The 20,535-nt window shown below is 47.3% G+C and overlaps 1 protein-coding gene and 1 pseudogene across 1 annotated transcript; both read right to left on the bottom strand.

Moving 5' to 3' along the window:
• LOC101565892 overlaps nucleotides 1-4,582 on the bottom strand; it is a 24,998-nt pseudogene extending 20,416 nt beyond the window's left edge.
• A 9,535-nt stretch (nucleotides 4,583-14,117) lies between these two features.
• Nucleotides 14,118-18,061, bottom strand: Rax (retina and anterior neural fold homeobox). The gene is made up of 3 exons (XM_004647907.1): nucleotides 17,773-18,061; nucleotides 17,233-17,486; nucleotides 14,118-14,609 (listed from the first exon to the last, which is right to left on the bottom strand). The coding sequence occupies exons 1-3, from the start codon at nucleotides 18,059-18,061 to the stop codon at nucleotides 14,118-14,120; spliced, it is 1,035 nt and encodes a 344-aa protein (XP_004647964.1).
• Between the last annotated feature and the right edge of the window lie 2,474 nt (nucleotides 18,062-20,535).

Below are 20,535 nucleotides of genomic sequence, written 5' to 3' on the forward strand. Positions count from 1 at the left end.
CCAGGTGGGTGTTGCTTGGATCTGGCTGCTGTGCTCCACTTCTTTCTGCTGCAGCTGTTAGAGTTGAACCCTTTGTGTCACTCTGGCAAGATGTTCTGCTCCTAAATCATCTGGGTGGGTCTTGCCTCTAGCCTCTTTGCAGGGAGTTCTGCTGAAGGGTTCCTCGCTGGGCCTGCACTCTGGGTCAAATGAAGATCCGCGGGCCCTGTGTCATCTCACTCACTCACAGGGCCTGGACTCTGGGTGTATTCAGGATCTGGCGGGCTGGGTCTTCTCACCCAGTGGCCGGGCCTGCGTTCTGGATCTATTCAGGATCCCGCGGTCCCAGTTCGTCTCACTCACTGGGCCTGTGCTCTGGTTCTGTTCAGGATCCTGTGGTCCCAGTCATCTCACTCAGTCTCCAGGCCTGCGCTCTGTCCTTCCATCCTTCTGCACTTTGCATTTTGTAGGAAGCCCCACACCCTCAGAGGTGTTCTCTGGGATCTGCTGCTGTCTGATTGTTTTTGTTTCCGTGTGGAACTTTTTCCTGCTATGGTTTCTGGACAGTTCCTGCCTGGACTTCTCCACTCTTATATTCAAAGTACAGACATTGACTACATCAGGTTGATGGCTTCACGTTCAGTGGCATCTTTTCTTGGCCCTTTTTGAGATCAGGTTAACAGGGCTACATCTCTATCTTATTTCTCCCACATAGTTCCCATGACAGCTTTTACTACTTTGGGAAACATACATTTTCTTTGACTGTTCAAATCATAACTATCCTGTAGTTTCAGTGCCATCCCTGTTGGTGGGTTTCATTTCTTCTGCATAATATCTAGGAAGACAAAAAAGAAAAAGTGATGGTGTCTTACAAAACTATGCTCTTGCTGGAGCTCACCCCATTGGACTCTGTAAGAGGATAAGAAGGATTTGCTAGGAGGAACAAGGGCAGGCATAGTTTGAGTGTGAGCTGAAGTTATACCTGGAACCTCTGGGTAGATGACCCAGGTGAAAAATATTTCAAAACAACCCTTAAGATAGATGGTATTATATAAAACATAAGAGTAATAATTTCAGATATATAATTCAAGAACTGGCCCAAGGGCACCTTAATGGAAAACAGGGATAAAATCATTTCATCTTTCACTCCAACACACATTTTAATTTACTGCATCACAGCTGCTGTAGCTTGTGTTGCAGTGACTCCCCAGAGCCTCGTGGACTCAGGTGGAGCTTTCCGGAGGTGGCTGAATCTGGGGCGGGTGATGCCGAGATCAAGAATGTGTGATTGCTAATTCAGCCCACTGATTGGTTTGGCATAGTTCTGGGTAGGATTAGGGGTGCCCCAGCCTTGTGTGGGTGCTATTTGCCTTAAAGATGAATAGGTTAGATATGATATGAGAGACAGAAAGCGGGTTGTTGCTTGTCACTTGTCATTCGCTGCCTGCTGTCTACCGACTGTTTCTCCTCTACAGTACCCCACTGCTGTGCCACCCTGCCTTAGAGCCAGCCGCCCACAAACTGTGAGCCAGATAAACCTTTCTCACTTAACTTTTGTGGCTGGGTATTTTGTTGCAGCAATGAGAAAAGTAACTAAGGCAATAGCTGTCTCTTAAATATCCCAAAGTCAAAAGATAATTCCCTTCCTGAGATCATTAATATTTGCTCTAGGAAGCGAATGAATGAAGCACATCCTTAGTATCCTTTCTCGTCTCTGCTCCTGAAGTTAGAGCAGCATTGCAGTCACGTGTGTTAACTGGTACCTGGTCAAGAAGGCTGCTGAACGGTAAAATTCTCCCCACCAAATTGCTTATATGATCCCAATTCTACTGTTATTTCTTCAACTTCACCATTTTACTCTTAAAAATTTACTTTAAATGTGGATTTTTCCAGAAGGTAAATATACTCAAATGTTATGTCATTAAGCACCAAGCATGGGAGACTAGCCTGAGTGGAAATCTTATATAAATTACGTCTCATGGTAAAACTAAATTCATTACCTATTTATTGTGATTTGAAGGTACAAGGGAGAGGCTGTTATGTATCAAATACTTTTTTCTTTTAACTGTCCAGGAATTTGAAAGTATTCCTTTATTTTTATTTTTTTTTTAGTTTTTTCTTCAATTTCTTTAAACATTTTTATTATTAATGTTAATGAGAAAAAAATAGTAATGAAACAGTTTCAAAACAGGTTAGTAGGACAGCTACAGTAACTAATACATTGTATATTGTTGTCTTTGTAGTAGTTTTTCACAGTACAATATACATACATGATCTCTTGTCTAAACAATATTAGTACAAACCTTTCTTTTCATTGAACTAAGAGAAAGTAGCTTTATGTCTATCCTAATTATTTTGTATATACGTATATATTTTTTCACTACAAAATGGTCTTTCATTTATTTCCTCCCCTTTTTGTTTTGTTTTGTCAGAGATGGGTGTTCCATTGCTGTTAGAGAAGGTGTATTTGGAGAAGTCTTTGAAGGACCTTTTCATACTTGACACCAATTTAAATATTGTAGGCAATTGAATTCAGCAAAATATCCCAATATAATCCAATAGTCCATAATTAGTTGAAAGCATTCCTTTAGTACAATCTTTTTACTTGATTAGATTGAGTTCCTTACTTCAGGGCTCCTTTAATTATTTTTTAAGCAATATATTAAGAGCTTTAAGAGATTAAAGCTTTGAGCCACTTTGACCAAGTTAACTTAGAACCAGTGTCTTCCTAGCTGGACTTAGGAAGAGTGGGACAGCATGAAAATATAGGTTTTCTTGACTCTCATTTCTCCTAGAGCTCCCTTGATGGCATGGGATCCCCCTGCTTGGGTTGGCGTTGCCAGGAAGAAAATCTGAATTGGAAGGAGGAATTTCCTTCCAAAAGGAATTCTTGAAAGAATTGGGAGTTGGGAGATTTGGGAGAGAAGATTACCAACTGGGGGAGGAAAGGCCTGTCCTGCTGCTGGTGTTGGCAGGAAGTAGGTATCTGTCAGAAACGCCGAAGGGAAAGAAATTTCAAAGGGAAGGAGCAACGGGGATGAGGGAGAGGAGAAAAGAAAGAATGAGAAAAATATAGCTGTATGTGCACAGCGTAGCTTGGATAATTGTGCTGCTGATTTCTACTGGTCTATGGAAGGAACACTTAATGCTTAATTTCTTTTTCTTTTTAATATTTTTAACCAATTTTGCATGTTTATATCTGGTAATCTGAACAACCAATTGGAAGACAAAGATATGGAATAGAAAAACCATTGTTGAATGCCTAAAGTTTTGTTTAGTTAAATTCTGTATCGTTTCTAATGTTTTTGGACTATTTTTTGTTCTCTTTAAACACACACACACACACACACACACACACACACACACACACACACAAATGATAATGAAAAAAACGCACAAGCAGCTGGTGAAATTCTAACGGCAGCCACTAGATGACACCATTGGCTAAATTACTGAAAAGTTTGTCCTGCAGTATTTTGAGACTGGTTAGGCCCAAGCAAAGACCTTCAACCAGTGTGAGACCCCCTTACCTAAAGCCAACATCAAGTCAATAGTGGAACGGAGGCTCTTGCATTTTCCTGACCAGGAAGGCAGCCATCTCTATGTTAGCAGTCTGAAAAGAGTGTGTTCTCACTAAATCAAAGCAAAACAAGGTGCAGGAAAGATTGGACTGCAATCTTAGTACTCCAACAGCCTCCAGAGTTTGAGTGCAAAGTGTCACAGTTTTAAAACTTGAGCCTTGGGCTAAAGTTTTGTCAACCATCAACTATTCACTGTGGGCAGGTTTGCTCTGAAGAAAAGTGGGATGAGGACGGAGAGTGGAGATCCTTGAGGAGAGCTGTCTGAACAGGCATTTTAGATGGAGAAGGAAGTATTTGTTTATGCCCAAGTAAACAGCAAGCACTGTGGTCCCTGAGGGATTGGCCTTCTGCCAATGGCAGTGATCCAGGCCTCCCTTGGGCCTGCGGCTTTGCGCTCCTTCCAGGTGCTCCACACAGGACCGCCCCACCTCCCTAGCTGCACTGTCCCCTGCTGAAAAGTGTCCCTGGCCAGAGTGAATTTGCGGGGGTCCTCCTCTTCCCCAGGAGAGCTGGTAATTTAGGCTTCTCTGTAATATTGGATCAAAAGTCTTGGTCCACACTGAGCTATAGGAGAGGGGAGGAACTAGAAGGGTCAAAAAGCTGTGACTGTCACTTGCTCAGAGCAGAGGGCTCTGCTATTGAGAAGATACCGGGACATAGGACCCATGAGCCTTGGAGGCAGAGGAGTCACTGAACTTTGAAACTGTGCGAAAAGGTTATGGGTGCATTTCTTGCTACACACAGGACAGCAGGCTCTGTCAGCATGATCTCTGTCTTTATTGACTCTCACAGGCCCAGTGAATAAGAGAGCAACAGGTCAAAAAAGAGATTTAGGGAAAAAATATGCTGGTAAAAAAGAAAGAAAAACAATATGCTAGTGTGTGCAGCAGCCAGAGCCTGGGGAGAAGACGGATATTTAACTTTAACGGCTTTATTGAGACATAACTCACCTGGCACACAGTTTACCTGTTTGAAGCTCACCTCCCAGTGATTGCTGTGATAGTCACAGATGCAGTCACCATCGCAGTTGGTTTTAAAAGGTTTCCATCACTTCAAGAGGAAGTTCCGTGTCTTCTATCTATCATCCTCCCTAGGCCTCCATGTGCCTGCATCCCAGCACCTTAGTGCTGCACTCTTACATGGTGGGCTAAAAGGTCCCCCATATGGATACGTTTGGTTCATACATTTATTTGCAGGTGGACATCTGCATCTTTGGCACCTTTTGGCTAAATGAAAACTGCATGCCCATGCAGAAACGTGTGCATGAACATTAGACATTTCCGTGCAGGCAGTTTTCATTTCTGTTGGGTTTGCCTGACCTGGAAATAGAATCACTGGGTCACATAGTAGCTCTAGGTTTCTTTCTTTTTTTTTTATTTTGTAAAATATTTTTATTACTTTTAAAGAGAATACAAAACAGAATTAAAACAAATTACAAGTGATGCAGAATTTCACTAAACAAACTAATATGAATTTTTTTTAATTTTATTTATTTATTTATGTGTGTGTGTGTGTGTGTGTGTGTGTGGCCAGCTCAGCCCACCTGGGGGCAGGGCTGGCTGGCGTGTGGTGCTGGGGGATTGAACCGCGGTCCTTGTGCTTTGCTAAGTTTGTTCTAAGTAGGTGCTTTAGACCACTGAACCATCTCTCCAGCCCCACTAATATGAATTTCATAGTATTTGTTGTAATGCACAGTATTATTTCAAATTAATATTGTTCATATTACCAGATATCTAGATGCAAAATTGGAAGAATGAAGAAAGAAAAGAAATTAAGATGAGAAAAAGGAGAAGGAATTGAAAAATGGAGACAAAACAAATTAAGCATTAACTGCTCCTTTCAGTAGACCAGCAGAAATCCACAGTACAATGGTACAAACCATTCTGCTTACATACATAGATGTATCTTTCACCCACTTCTTCCTAAACTCAGTAATTCTTTCCTTTTGAACAGGTTAATTCCCTTTTCCCAGTATCTGTTATACACTTCAGATTTTATTTTATCTTTCATGTTCTCACACTAAGGAGAAAATACAATGTTTGTACATGTGGATCTGATTTACTTCACTTAAGAGTATGGCCTCTGGGCCAGTAGGTTTCTGACTTGAGATGCTGCCAGTGTTTCCCAAAGTAGTGGGCCCACTTCCCATTCCCATCAGCACTGCTGTGGCTCCAGCTTCTCACCATTACCAACACTTCTTTTTTACTACCTGCCTTTTTCAGTCCATCCACGCCAATGTGAATTTCATGTACAGTAGTATCTTACTGAGGTTTTGTTTCCCATTTTCTTCATGAGTAATTATGATGAGTACCTTTTCATGGGATTATGGGCCATTTGTATATCTTCTGGAGAAGCGTTCATGCAGATTCTGTGTCTGTTATATACATATCTGGATTATTTATCTTTTCACTATTAAGTTGCATTATTTATATATGATAGATACTAGCTTCTTATCAGATATGTGATTTACAAATAGTTTCTCTCACTCTTTGGGCTGTCTTTTCACTGCATTCACGGTTTCCTTTGAATCACACAAGAATGACATCTTGATCAAGTTTAATTCAACAATGTTTCCCTTTGTTGTTCATTCTTTTGGTATCGTTGAAATCTCAGTAAATCCGTGATTATGATTTACTCCTATGTCTTCTAAGAGTTTTGTAGTTTTGCTCTTACATTGAAGCAGTAGATCAATTTCTAGTAAAGGGTTCTATGTTGGATCTTGATGGTGCCCCATGCCCATGTGCTGAAGTCATAATGTCCGCATGGTAGCATTGAGAGGTGCTGGGCCTGTTAGGAGGTGCATCCTGGCAGGAGGGCTTCAGTTTATTGAGGGTGCACCCTGGAGGAGGTAGTAGACCCCAAGAATCCCCTTATTCATGTCCTGGCCATAAGGTAAACAGTTTTGTTCCACCACATGTTCCTGTCATATTCTTCTGTCTTACCATTGGCCCAAAAGCAACGCAGCAAACTGATTAGATTATAGACTGATACCGCTAAGACCATGAGCCAAAACAAACACCTTCCCTTTAAAGGTTGATTTGGTTGTCTCAAGTATTTGTTAATGGAAGGTGACCAGCATATGGTGCTAGAGAAGGGCCCGATGTCATTGTTTGCATGTGGATATGCAGTTGTCCAGCCCTGTGCTTTTCTCCCACTAATGGTCCTGGAAAGCAGTCAACCATAGATTTATGGGCTGATTTTTGGGGTCTATTTTTATTCTCATTTATTATTCTATCTTTAGACCAGTGCCACACAAGCTTGATTTTTATTGCTTTGTAGAGTGCTTATAAGTCAAGTGGTGCATGCCTTTTCTTTTTCAAACTTAATTTTGGTTGAAATTCTATATGGATTTAGGAAGCCACTTGTCTGGTATGAGGAAGTCAGCTGGGGCTGAGAGAGGCATTAGACTTGTGGACTTGGCAAGAAGGATACTGCTTTCTTCAGTATGCTGAGGTTTCTGATCCATGTATGTGGGATGTTTTACTATTTTATTTTCTATGTGTGTGTGTGTATTACTGGAGATTGAAACCGAAGTTCTTTACCACTGAGCTATATTCTCAACTTTAAATTTTTTGAGCTGGGGTCAGTCTCACTAAATTGCTAAGGTTGTTTAGGATGGCCTGGAATATGTGATCCTCCTGCATCGTCCTCCCAGAGTGCTGAGATTAAGGTATGCATCACTGCACCTGGCTTCCTTCATTTTTTTTTTCAGTGTTCTGCAGTTTCCAAAGTCTAAGTTTTACACTTTTAGTTACACTTATTCCCAAATATTTTGTTCTTGATGGTGTTATTATGGTTGATGCCCTTAACTTCCATTTTTTAATTGTTCATTGAAAAACTTTTGTATATTGATGTTGTATCCAAGAACCTTGCTGAATTCATTTATTAGTTCTAAAGTTCAAAGTCTCAAAGTGAAAAAAGGACATGGCAGACCAGTGACATGCAGAGTGTTCTGGTGTCACCTGGACAGAGTGCTAAGAGAGTGCTGAGTGGGGGATGCTGGGGACAAGTCTGGAAGGATGAGTGGGGGTAGAATAACCCCAGATGTCCATTTTCTCATGGGAATGCCCATAAGAAAAAGATGCCCCATTCCTTAGGCCATAAGGAATTATTTACAAGCAGAGAAACTATTGGATACATCTCATTCTGGCTGCTGTATGAAAGGCTGTATTGAAAAGATTGAGGGATTATATCTGTTCTGCTGCAGGGCCCAACCCAAAACCAAAGAACTCAGCCAAAGTATGTACATGAAAGAAATGACTGCGGTATAAAATGGTACCAGGAGCAGTACCACAGCACAATACTGCAGGCCAGGTGGTGTGGGTAAGCGAGAAGAAACTCTGAGCTAGGGAACAAGCAGAGAGGAAAACAGGGGTAAGTGAATGTAAGAGACAGTCTAAAGTACAATCAATGTTCTTAGCTAAATTAGATAATTTAAGCTGAGTAATTAACTTCATATAGGGATTAAGGAGAGAAGGAAATGAACTAGATTTAGTTTTGGCTGAATAGTGACCAAGCAAGAGACATAAAATAGAAATTCCAGGTAGCCATACAGAGTTAGTATTGTGTCCCACAGTGGCAGGGACTTGGGTCATACCTAATCTTCTTTGGAATATCCTCAACAAAGGGCTTCATGACATGCACAGGTGCTGACATCTGCACCCTCAGTCTACAGGCTGCAGAGAGAGGGCCAGAGCAGAGCCTGCTCCAGCTTTTAGGAACTGCTTTGCAGTTCCCCCAAATTAACTCACATCTACTGGGAAAAGGAGCCAGAAGAATTCTTTATTCTCAGTAACCAAGTGATTAATTAAAATCTGTACCATGTGTATCTGAGAAGGAAAAAAGACAGGACATGGGGATATAATGACTTGAAGTCAAGAATGACTCCTCTCATCCACTGGTGGATTGTGAGTGCAGAGGGAAAAGACAGCTTTAAAGAGTTTTTAGGAAGCTATAAAAGAATGTGTTGTTTGGATGACATTTATTGTATAACATATGAAATGCTCAGGGGAAGAAAACCAATAGACATTTGGGAATATGGGACTTGGGTCCTCTTATGGTTTTTATCTAGCATGGCTCCCTAAGCCTCATGTGTTTGGAAGGTGACCAGAAATGGGAACTTTACATAACAGTGAACTAACAGTTCACTGTTAGGAGGTGGGGTGTGCTTAGCTTGAGTGGGTCACAGGGGCTGGACAGGAAGGCTATATTTCCCTTCTGGGCTCTGCCTTCTCTGTTTCCTGCATACCATGTGGTGAGCACCTTTTCTCTGTTCGGCCCCTCAGCTTTGGAGCTGATTGACCATGGGCTGAAGCCTCTACAAATGTTGAGCTAAAAATAATCCTTTCCTCCTTTAAGTTGTGGGTGTCAGGTACTTTATCCCAGCACCCAGGAAAGTAAGTATTTATTTTATTTTCCTTCTTTCGGTTGTACTCCTTGAGGGCTGAGACTGTCATCATGCGCCCAAATGCCTAGCTGCCATACCAGGTGGGGGTGCAGGAATCTAAGGACCAAGTTTTTGTTTTTGTTGTTATTTTAATACTAATGGGATCATGTCATTTTCAAAAAAAGGGATGGATCTTGAGTCTATATTAAGTGAAATTAGCAAGACACAGAAAGTTAAATACCACATGATTTCTCTCAATTATTCTCATAAATTAAGAACACAACAAAAAAGAGTTTGTAGGAACAAGGAGGCAGAACTTCTGGGGATAGTGAAAGAGTCTAGGAGAAGGAAGGATGGGGGGATCAAGAATGATCAAGAAGGGGCCTACCAAATAGCTCAGCAGATTAAAGAGCCTGCTTAGGCAGATGGAGGGGCCAGGAGTTCGATCCCCAGGCCTGCTGTGCCTGCCCTACCCCTAGTGTGTGCAGCGATGGCGATTGAGACTGGGTGTGGTGGCGTGTGCCTGTAATCCCATTTCTTGGGAGGCTGAAAACAGGAGAATCAGTACAAGTCCAATCTATGCAGTGAGACCCTGTAGACACTGTCCTAAAAAAAAAAAAAAAAAAAAGGCAGGGAGATAGCTCAGTAGAATATGCACATGCTTGGCAAGTGCAAGGTCCTGAGTTCCATCCCTGGTACTACCAAAAAAAAAAAAGAGAGTGAGAATGTGACAATATCTATCCTTATTCCTCAAAATGAATATAATGCAAATAAACATACACACAAAAAGAAATGCTTAAAAAGAATACTGGCAGGGATATCATAGAACACAGTCACTATTAGAACTGGAAAAAGGCTTTCTCAGCTCTGGACAGGAAGGCATCCTTCTACACAATTCATTCACAATCCACAAATATAAATTGTCACCAACTTTATATCAAGTACAAAACAGATCAAAACTGTTCCTAAAATGAGATACTACATTGTAGCTGTCTATGGTGGAGAAATGAGGGAGGGGATCAGTCCTACAGCGGACACACCCCCTTTAAGGGTGCGGGAATAGGCAGTGTCACTGATCAAGATGTCCCCACTTTGGGGACAGGGGCAACCATTGCACCTGCCATTAACTAATGCGGCCTGTGCGAGGTGGCAGGGAAACAGCAGCCTTCCTGTCCTCTAGGGCTGTGTGGGACATAACCAAGGATCTAGATGATTTAATCCAGTTTTAAGAAAGGCACTTTACAGTGAGCAATTATGGCAGTTAAGAAATTAATCACTAATGAGTCATTAACTCTGTCCACTGTTGTATAGTTAACAAGCTGAGGACACATGATTAGAGCCAGTCCCCAATTAAGGGGACATCATTGGTGTACCATGGCCTCCGCCTCCAAAGGGCCCTGCACACTGGCCTCGCTAAGCCGGCCCTGGCCTCCTCAGGTGGGTTTGAACCCAGAGAAGCTGCAGCGACTTGAATTCCACATTATTGCCCCTTAAAATCTTTCCTGTCCTGCTGCAGGTCTGGTTCCCATTCTTGCGGTAAGAATCTGAAAGAGTGCCTGGGAGGGGGAACAAGAAGCCGGTGAACCAGGCTGAAGTGGCGTTAGGAGGCGGGGCGCCATTCCTACCCTCGCTTCCCCTGATTCTACATGATCTGGAGGAGTATGGGGGCCAGGCAGAAATTCTCCCCCAAGCTTAAAAGTATCTTTAACGGAAACGTGGAGGGCGGCTCCAGAGCAGCTGCCACCTCAGGCGGAAGCCGGGCCCTTCCACGGGGCCTCTTCCTGTCCGCCTCCTTCGCCGGCCGCTCGGGTGGGAGCTCGGATCTGCAGGGCAGGATTCAGTTCCGAGAGCAGGGACCAGCTCGGGGCCGCAGCGCAGAATCCAGAGTCCGGAGAGGGGGCTCTGAAGACCGCGCCGGCTGGAGGAGAAACTGAGCAGCGAGCAATCCCCGCAGAAGAGAGAGCTGGCGCTGCGAAGAGACTGCTAAGGAAAGGGAGAAAAACGGAAACCCGCTCGCGCCCCCCAGGCTGGGCGGAGCCGCCGCTCCAGTCCACGCTCCTCAGTGGCTCGCAGTGCAGGGCCTCTTCTGACTCCGCCCTCCTCCCGGAGCCGCCCAATCCGACGCATCCGCCCCGCCCCACCCTGCCCCCGCTCCTGGGGAACCCGGTGCAGTCTCAGGGGGTGGAGCCACAGGGGTACAGTTTGGAGACTCACCTGTTTTCCTCAAGCTGCTGGCGAGAGTCGTTGTAATTCCGGAGCGAGGGGTTTCCTAGCCTTTTCTCCTAGATTGTCTGGAACTTTGTGGACCCGTAACAAGACCTGCTTTGATCTAGATCCCTGCGGTTGGAACTGCGCAGTACCTTTTCCTGAGCTCCATGAGACTATTCCCAGCTGGTTCTTGCTTCCCTTTGGTAGATATTTGGCGTCACCCGAGCCAAATCTGCTACCTCATTACGGAAGAGTCAAAAACTAGTGGACGTGATTCTTGGGACAGTGATTAAGCTTGTCCGAGAAGGCTTTTCCTCCGGCTTACTGAGAGCTGTGTGGCTGCCCCACACCAGAGCTAGCAATCTAGCAGGGGGAGCCCTTGGCCTACCTAGGGCTCAGAGCCTCATCGACACACATGGTGGGAGCAGCAGCACCGCATGTTTCAGAGCTGCCGGTTCCTTCTTCGCAAGCAGTTCTCCTCACAGCCTGAGTCTACAGAATCCCACTCTGCCAGCTCCCTTCCCACCAGCTCCCGTTCCTGGGGCCATCAGTGAATCTCCAATCCTTGGAACTGCGGGACTGGACAGGGATGGGTGCATCCAAATCGTCCCAGGAAAGTATGCACAGGCAGCACTTCCACCTCCAGTCCCAATTCCCAGTAGGGCCTGAGGGGCCCTCCTTAGGAATCGAGATAAGGAGAACCCAAGGCTTCTCGCTGCTGGTTTTCTGTACATCTTTCTGTATACATTTGTCCTACCACTCCATCCTCTTTGGCAGAACCGGAGATTGAACTCAGGCCCTTGTGCTTGCCAGGGAAGCACTTATTCCACTGAGCCATCTCCCCAGCCCCCTCTTCTTTAATTTTATCTGCAAATGGATGCTCTTCTAAGCCATATGTCTAGGCAAAAACTGTGTGCCTCATTTGAATTTCAAAGACAAGTCCTTGGAAAGCGGTCATAAAATGCTAAAACTACTGATCATTGAACGCTCAGTATGTGCAAAGACTCTTGTAAGAGGTTCACACTTGCTGAGTTAAGCCTCATAACAGCCCTAGTAGGAAGATATAATTGTTCTGATTTTATAAACTAGGAAGCTTAAGGCTGAGAGAGTTTGCCTCAGTTTACACTGTAAATGTAGGAGCTGGAAGAACCAGAAGCACCAAGCAGTTCATGCTCAGGAAATGTTGCTAAGTAAAGAAAAGAGAGAAGGGATTAGCAGAGAGCAGACAGGATGGATCTTAATGGAAATGATTTGGGAACTGTGCAAGTTGCTGGTGGTGGGACAGGGAAGGCCACAGGAGCCCAGGGCTGTGCTAAGAGGCAGAAGGGCTGAGCATGAGTGCTTACCTGGGCAGTGCATTTAGGAGTTCCCAGAGACATGATCCCTCTTAGAAGGGGGACACTGAAGGATGAAATAAAAGATGGACGAGCAAAGTGGGAGAAATTTGCATATATTTTCACCCTATGTTTGTTTTTCTTGCTAAGGGGAGGGGGGTTTCACTTGGGCCAATTCATTCTCTCCAGAGACTGTCTTGTGAGGGAAAGTACAGATATTATGCTCTACCTCTTAGGACAAATAACCTGTTCAATAAATTCTCACTGACCACCTACTCTTCAGGGCAGCCAGCCTTGGCTACATGGTAGCCTCTTAGGACCCAAAGGACAAGGGCTAGATTCGGGAAGACAATCCTGCTACTCCCAGCCCTGGGATAAGCATCCATTTCCCAAATAAGTTTTAGGAACTGGCGATATTGCTAAGGTTCCAAGATTAATGTGCATTGCTTTTTGTCGGGTCCTCAGCTGTTTACACAAAACTTCAGGTGATCTTATTGCATCCATCTCGCCTATATCAAGCATGGTCTATTCAGGAAAGGGAGCTAGAGAGCATCAGTATTACGTTAACAGACAGCATTCCGTGTTAAGGCTTCAGCCACAACCCTATGGGGTTCCACACTCCGGGTGAAAAGGGTCGGTGCTCAGCTTCAGGATCAAGGGCAGATACAATGGTATCGAGGCACAAATCCTAGACTTCGCTGGACCTCTAGGGTGTCTGAAAGCCGCCTGATACTCTCAAATTTCTTTCCTACACCAACGCCACGTTCCCCACCCGCAGCTGGCAAATGTGGACACTGAGGGCTAGGCGACCTGAGGCTGGACGCAGAGACTTAGGACACTCGAACGCCACGGGTAGCAGATGCACGGATACCAGACCTCTAGATGGGAAGAGGGGTGTGAGTTGGGAGACATGGAGAAGTTGAGAGTTCAGAGTCTTCCTGCCTCTGTCCTCAGAGAACTAAGGTCATCAAGTCTAGCTAACGAGTCCAGTGACCAACTGGGGCACAGACAGACTTCAAAGAGGGGGGCTGAGTCTTTAACTACCTTGGGATGTTCAGGCGTTTGGACCCCACACGCCCCCAATTCTCACACTAGGGAATGGTGAGACCATGTAGCAGAACGGGGACTGTGCTCCGCTGCGGCAAAGTGTACCCAGGATTTGCAGCACGAGGGACCTCCGAGCTCCCACTTCTCTTAATTCTGATTCACTCTGTCCACCACCGCACCCCGGTACCCCCACTTTTACTTCTGCAAAGCAGCCTTGAGAGCGCTTAGCCGCAATCAAATCCAAACAAGCAAATATTTAATTCTCCTTCCAATTACTTCGAAACTACTTCAACAGTTTCTCAAACTCTATTTTTCTGATTCCTCTTCCACGGGAAATGCCAAGGTCGGAAGCCCAGGCAACCTTGGGTCTGGAGGGCGCCCACGGGGACGGGGAAAGGTATCCCCTTCGGCTAGGGTCCGTGGTGGTGGCCTGGGGCCTTCCGCGAGCCTGAGGCTTGGCCTTGTGCCTTGTGTCTGGGGCAGCTGAGTCCTGCCGTGCAGGCAGGTGCGGAGAGCGGCCGAGGGAGAGAGGTGCGGCCCGGTGCGCTGGGGTTCCCCAACGCCCCTCAGCTCCCCGGGGCCCTAGAGGGCCTGCCACGGCTTTCCGATGGCCTGGATGTGTTCCTTGGCCTTCAGGCGCAGCGCCGCGATGCTGCTGTTGCGCGGGTCCGCCTCGTCCAGCGGGAACTTGTCCCCGAAGCCTGGGCCGCACGGGTAGGCGGGCGGCGGCGGCCCGAGCGGCTGCAGGCCTGGGCCCAGCGGCGGGGAGTTCAGGAAGGGCGGCGGCGGCGGCGTATAGCTGGCGGGCAGGCTCTGCGCCGGCGGCCCGAAGCCCGGCAAGCTCTGCAGCGCCGTAGCGCCCCCGCCGGGCAGTGGCGGCCCGAGCCAGGACTCCAGCGGCAGGGCGCCTCCGGGAGGCCCGCCACCACCTCCCGGGCCCGCCCCGAGGGGCGCTAAGGCGGTGGAGGGCGGGGAGCGACTGAAGGAGAGGAGGGGCGAGTCCTGCAGCTTCATGGACGACACCTCCAGCTTCTCCTGGCGCCGCCACTTGGCCCGGCGGTTCTGGAACCACACCTGCGGGGAAGCACAGCGGCCGTCGGGTCCCTGCGCGCGGCAGCCCGGCCACCTCGACTCCGCACGTAACCCTGAAAAGTAACCCCGCCACACTTCCGCGACGGGTGATGGGCTTGGGCTTCCTTTTCCTAACTCCCTCCGGCTGCTCTCGGCGCAGTCTGTCTTCCACCCCGTTTCTTTTCTCATCCATTCACTCCTTGCTAGCCTGCCCCAGTCGCTTTGTCCCACCGTCTCCCCGGTTTCTCTCACCCTAGGCTACTGTACGCGTTTCCACCTCCTGACAGGAGCAAGTGCTTAGGAAAAAGTGAATTTAGCTCTGCAATCAGACCATAGGACCTTCAAACCAGCGACTGGTTCGTTGGCAGCTCCTCCTGACCCTTCAGCCCTATTCCTTCCTTTGTGGCACAGGTCTACCCTTTTTCCTCTATCATAGACATATGTATAAAGATAGACAACATCGCACGTTAAAATACAGCTATTTTCAGGGATCATTGGTTATAATAGCTAGATGGAAATAAATGGGCTTATTTTGCCATATACATATTTTCAGTTGCTGATTAATAGGTTGTTTATCTTACTTAATTGATATCGGTTCAGTATTTATGATATGATATGGCCTATAAGTTACTTTCAAAGACTACCATCCTTTGGGTTGTTATACTTATTGGACTTTGTGGAGTTAGTTTTGACGTTATTCTCAAATGTCAGCTCAATGATAATGCAAGGGACTTTTCTTCACATAGAGTCCTTGCCAAGACTTTACTGGTGGCTTCCACTGAATCTTCCACTACTGCTTTGATAAACTGCCAGAAGGGTGTAAGAAATGTTTCACCACCATGTTCCACTTTTACAAACAGGACAGAAGGAACTGGCTTAGATTACTTGAGAACATAAAAGAATTTTGGCAAATCTGGTGGCTTCCATGTTACATGTATGAAAGGACAGGGTGAGGGTAGTTGTAATCCCAGAAGGGAGAAATTAGTTTTGTGTCAGTAAGGGGGGGGGGGCATGTGACTGTGTAGGGTAAGTGAGAAAACAGTAATCCAGAACCAGAGCAGAGCAACACAGGCATGTGTGAGGAGAAAAATGGGAGCATTTGGGAGAAAGAGAACAAAAGTATTCTTCTCCCTTTCCCACAAAAAAAGTTTATCTGCATAACCAAGACCTCAAGACCCCAAGCCACCAGAACAGACTTAGCTGTATCTGATGGTAGAAAAGGAAGAAAAAGAGAAGGGAGATGAGTGTGGGCTCCTATCGCTTGAGCATTTCTGCCTTTCTCTTTGGTCTTCAGCTCCTTCCGCTCTAGCCCTAAGATCCAGTATCCAAGGTCTCAGGGCTGAAGCTGGAGACAGTTGGCTGCTAGACCACTGTCCTGCTGCCCTGGTGGAGGACACCCCAACCAGGTCCCTCACAGCATGATACTCAGGTGTTAAGTGCAGCTGCTGCTGAGCACCTTGCTGTCCCTGTGGTTGCTGAGCAGTCACAGGCACTGTTCTGTGGAGTTTCCCAGTTTAGAGGTGAAGCCAAACCCCTGATTAAATAAAGAGGTTGAAGCAAAGTAGATCTGGTAGGATCTCCGGTAGGAAGGGGGCCTGCATCCCATAGGGCATTGCAAGTCTCTTTGCCTTGCTTTTTTTTTTCATCTTTCTCTTGTATTTTTCCCTCTTTCTCTCCTTCCTCCTTCCCTGGAAAGCAGGTGCTAAAGTTTTTCCTTCTTCAGTGAAATCATTTGTCACTTTACTGCTTTGAATTTGGAGAAATGAACTCTCTTCACTAGTTAGTCTCAAGTCACATCAAGGAACTATTTTTTAAAACCATGATTTTCACCCATTGCTTTCAACCCTTAACCTAGGCAGAAGAGACAAAAGGCAAGAGCTTGCCCCTTTTTCCTTTAAGTCACAGCTAAATATCCCCAAATACCTAAGTTTCTTAGTTTCCTGGAAACCTAATTTATTAGACACACACAAAAATCCCATTTGAGTTCCACTGTCTTTCAGATGCACTGAAATGTGTTCCCACTGTCTCCTTTCAGTCCCCTGTAAACTCTCCCAATTTGGAAATCCTCCCAGATTTTTCACAGATGACTAGCAAATATTTAAGGCTTTCAAATATTTTAATGATCAGGGATTAAAGATAATTCAGCTTTAATTAAAGTGAAAACCCCTTTACAATAAAAAGAAAAGGCCTCTGCACCGCGAAATTTGGTTGGATGGAAACCAGGGAAAGAAAAGTTAGTTTCTTAAATAAATCCATGAAGAGTTTCAATTGCCAGGGGCCAAGCCCCTGGCCTTTGACTGGGCTTTCTTTTTCAGTACTGTGTGGAGCTAGTGATACAGGTGTTGGTCTGGTCCCCCAGCCCACTGACCCTCCAGACACTGCCTAAATTCCCTTTCCGCTCAGCACACCCTTCAAGGACTATAAACTCCGCCAGACTCTCCACAGGATGCTGAGTGGGGCAAGTCTGTGACGCTCCAAGGGAAAAGATCTTAGCGCTCCTCTGGGGTTGTGCTTGCCCCAACCCAGATAGGACCCTTGGAGATTCAGGGACGCCCACGGATTCAGAAGAGCCCTGACTGAAGGCCTCGGGCACTCACGTTCCCTTCCTTCCAGCCGGGCGCTTTACCTGTACCCGGACTTCGGGTAAGTTGACTTTGCCGGCCAGCTCCTCGCGGCTGTACACGTCGGGATAGTGGGACTTCTCGAACGCGCGCTCCAGCTCGTGCAGCTGGTACGTGGTGAAAGTCGTGCGGTTCCTCCGGTGCTTCTTCTTGGGCTGTTCCTCCTCCGACAGCTTAGCGTCGCCGGGAGCTGGCCCGACAGAGAGTCCTGGGCTCGGACGTGCCTCTCCGGAATCCTTGGGGCAATAGGGGCGAGAGGCTGGGGCGACGAGGCCCCACAGGGTCAGATCTGGGCCCACTCTGTCACCCTACAGTCCCTGACCAGCGCCCCTGAGGCTCAGAGTTGGCCTTGGGGGGGGGGTGAGGGTCAGGACTGGAAGCCACAAGGTGGTCCCAAGCTTTCTCTGTACCTAAGCTGGGAGCTCCCCCCATAGACGGTGTCCCCAAACCCTGTGCCCGGTTGCCTTAGTAAAAAGTGAAAGAGAGGAGCGCTACTCTTGCGGGACACCCCGAGGGCCTCCCAGCAGTGAAGAGCGCGCACTCACCTTCGTACTCCGGGACTGGCGCTGGCGCTGGAGGGGGCGAGCTCTCGTCGCTTTCCCCGGGGGCCTTGGGGCAGGTGGGCCGCGCGCCCAGCCTTCTGTCCCTCTCTTTCGCAGCCCTGGCGCCGCGTTCCCCTGGGAAGGTGCCGAGGATCCCGTCGTCCTTAGTAAACCCCAGGATGGCCTCGATGCTGTGCAGCCGTGAGCTGCTCCCCCCTGGACTGCGGAGCAAGTGGCCGGCGAGCGAGAAGCTCCCCTCGGCCATGGCGGGTGCACAGCCGGGCAGGTGCATGGGGAGCGTCAGCAGGTGGGCGGGAGCTTTGAGCTATCAGAGTCTCGAACCCGGTCTTCCCAAGTATACGTCAAGGTAGTCGGACTTCTCGAAAAGGCACAACTACACAGGTTCTACACAAGGTCAAGATCCGGAGCAACCCCGCCAGGCTTCGGGCGCTGGAGGTGGGCGAGCGCTCGGCCCACGCTGCTCTGTCCCCGCTGGAGGTGTAAATTCTGCAGAGCAGCTGCTGTGCTGGGCCCTCGGGTGCGGGGCTTCTCCTTGCTCAACCCGGACCCATCCCCTTTTCTAAGCTCCTCCTCAGGCAGAGGGGCGGGTCTGTCTCCCGCCTATCCTCGGGGTCCTAGCCCTGCCACCCCGAGGCTAGCAATGCGGGCATCCTAGTCCCACCTCTAGATCCGTTTTAAACCCACCCCGAGCTCAAGTCTCCCCCCTCTTTCTCACTCAAGGGGACTCCTTTCTGTTCTCCCTGGCCGGACTCTAGACTGCGGGTTTCTTTTTAATCTGTCTAAATCTGTTTTAACTTCCCCCTGTGCCCTCGGACTTGTGCGCAGACAGCCGCCTTCAGTACAGCACGACCCTCAAGAGGAGGTGGGTCCATCTGCGCCTTTGGGAATAAATGAGCTCAAGAGCTGGGGCTCCGAAGTGCTGCGGGACCCAGGCCCTGCCTCCTGAGGACTGTCCCGCTGGAAGCACAGGGTCAGTCACAGGGTGGAAGACGTCTCCTACCCCCTCCTCTAACACTTCCCCAGGCCTAGGAGATGACCCAAAGCTGACGGGGAGACCTCTGGGCAGAAGGCCTCACACTTCCCCCTAGTTACAGCATAATCCGCTTGCGTTTCTCCCCCCAAGGGGGAGAGAAGCCTTGAGGCTTCTGTGACCCAGAGGACTGAAAGGCTGAGCAGAAAGATGATTTGCGCGGGCAAGCGCGTTTTTTCACATCCTGTCATGCTGATGGACCGTGGCACTGTGACCATGGCACCCCTCAAGTCCGAGGCCAAGATCCGATCTGAAGAGAACGCCCAGCCTCCTGTGAACTGTGAGCTGGGAATGTAAATTAAAATGTTTTCTTTTGGTAGGCGCAGGATCTCCACTCAAGTGGACTCTTCTTTATCCCCACTTTTTGTTTCTTCCAGTCTACATCCAGCCTAGGGTCAGCCCATCACTTCTGTTTGCTTAGTATTTTCCTGGGAGAGGTGGTGGGCAGTGCACAATAAAGGAAAGACCAGTGAGTTGGCCTTGAGGTGATGAACAAACATCCAGTCCCTGAGGCAAGATGAAGGAATAACAGGGAAACATGCCTCCTCCGATATGGGGCTACAAGGGGGCAGTTCATCACACTAAGAACTCTTTTTAAATAAAATTATTAAAAGCAAACTTTGTGCAGAGTATCGAAATTGAGTTACTTAGATCAAAATATTCAACTTGAAGCAAAAGCTAGGCTAATGCAAATTAAACACACCCTACAGTTTTCAGAGTCTCAGCTTTGTGAGGTGAACAGGTTATCTGTTGATTCCCATTTACTAGAAGAAGAAACTAAGGCTCAAAATACAACCATTAGGAAGTAAAGAAGACATGACCACAACACAGAACAGCAGTCTCCTTATCAGCACGTTCTGGCTCAGTAGTAATTGCTATTGTAGAGTGTGATGCTTTTGGAAAGAAGCAGAGCATAATGGTACGCAGTAGCCTGTAATTCCTTGAAGTCCTTCCTTGAGGGGCCCCTGCATTCTACATGGAAGTGGTGGCTGCAGAGCAGCTCTCCCTTGAAGAGCACGTAGAGAGCAGCCTCGGGGCATGCTGTCTGAGTAGGCTTGCAAACCCTGCAGGGTCTCCCTCAAAAACCAGATGATACCTGCCTTTTCTGGGCTGCTCAGTGCGCTGTCCAGGGCACTGCAGCTGCAAATGGCTGGGGGACGCTGGGAAGACTTTAATGCCAGTTGCATGGACCAGGTGATTAGAGGAGCTGAGGTGACCAGAGGCAGCTGGAGGGATAATTAATTGCTATTTGTTGTTTCCTCTCTGAGAACACTTTCTATGTTAACTTCCCCAATATTAAACTGATCTCTATAATCATCACTAGAAAAAGATTTGCAACGTTTTCTTAAGCTCTTACCCACACAATGCTAAGGAGTTTATGGCCTTGTTTGCAAAGTTAATTCCTCTGGAACTGCCTAGCTCTCTCCTTAATAGGTCCAGGTGAGGTGAACTTTTATTTACTGTTTATTTCAGGGCCTCAGAAGAAAAGCAGAAAAGACTCCAACAGCCAGTGAGGGCCAGCCAGGCAGAGGAGAACAGGGGGAGCTTTTGTGCAGGACATAAAGAGCCAGTCAATACCATTGTGGGCACGGTGGAGGGTACTCCAAGCAATCAGCCGGGGGTCATTGTTAGGGGCTAATTTACATGTGTATTTCCCAAGAACTCGATTAGGGAAGATGAATGGAGTGGGCCATGTCCCTAATTCTTCCAGCTCC

The sequence above is a fragment of the Octodon degus genome, unplaced genomic scaffold (assembly GCF_000260255.1).
Source record: "Octodon degus isolate 3935 unplaced genomic scaffold, OctDeg1.0 scaffold00339, whole genome shotgun sequence".
NCBI lineage: Eukaryota > Metazoa > Chordata > Mammalia > Rodentia > Octodontidae > Octodon > Octodon degus.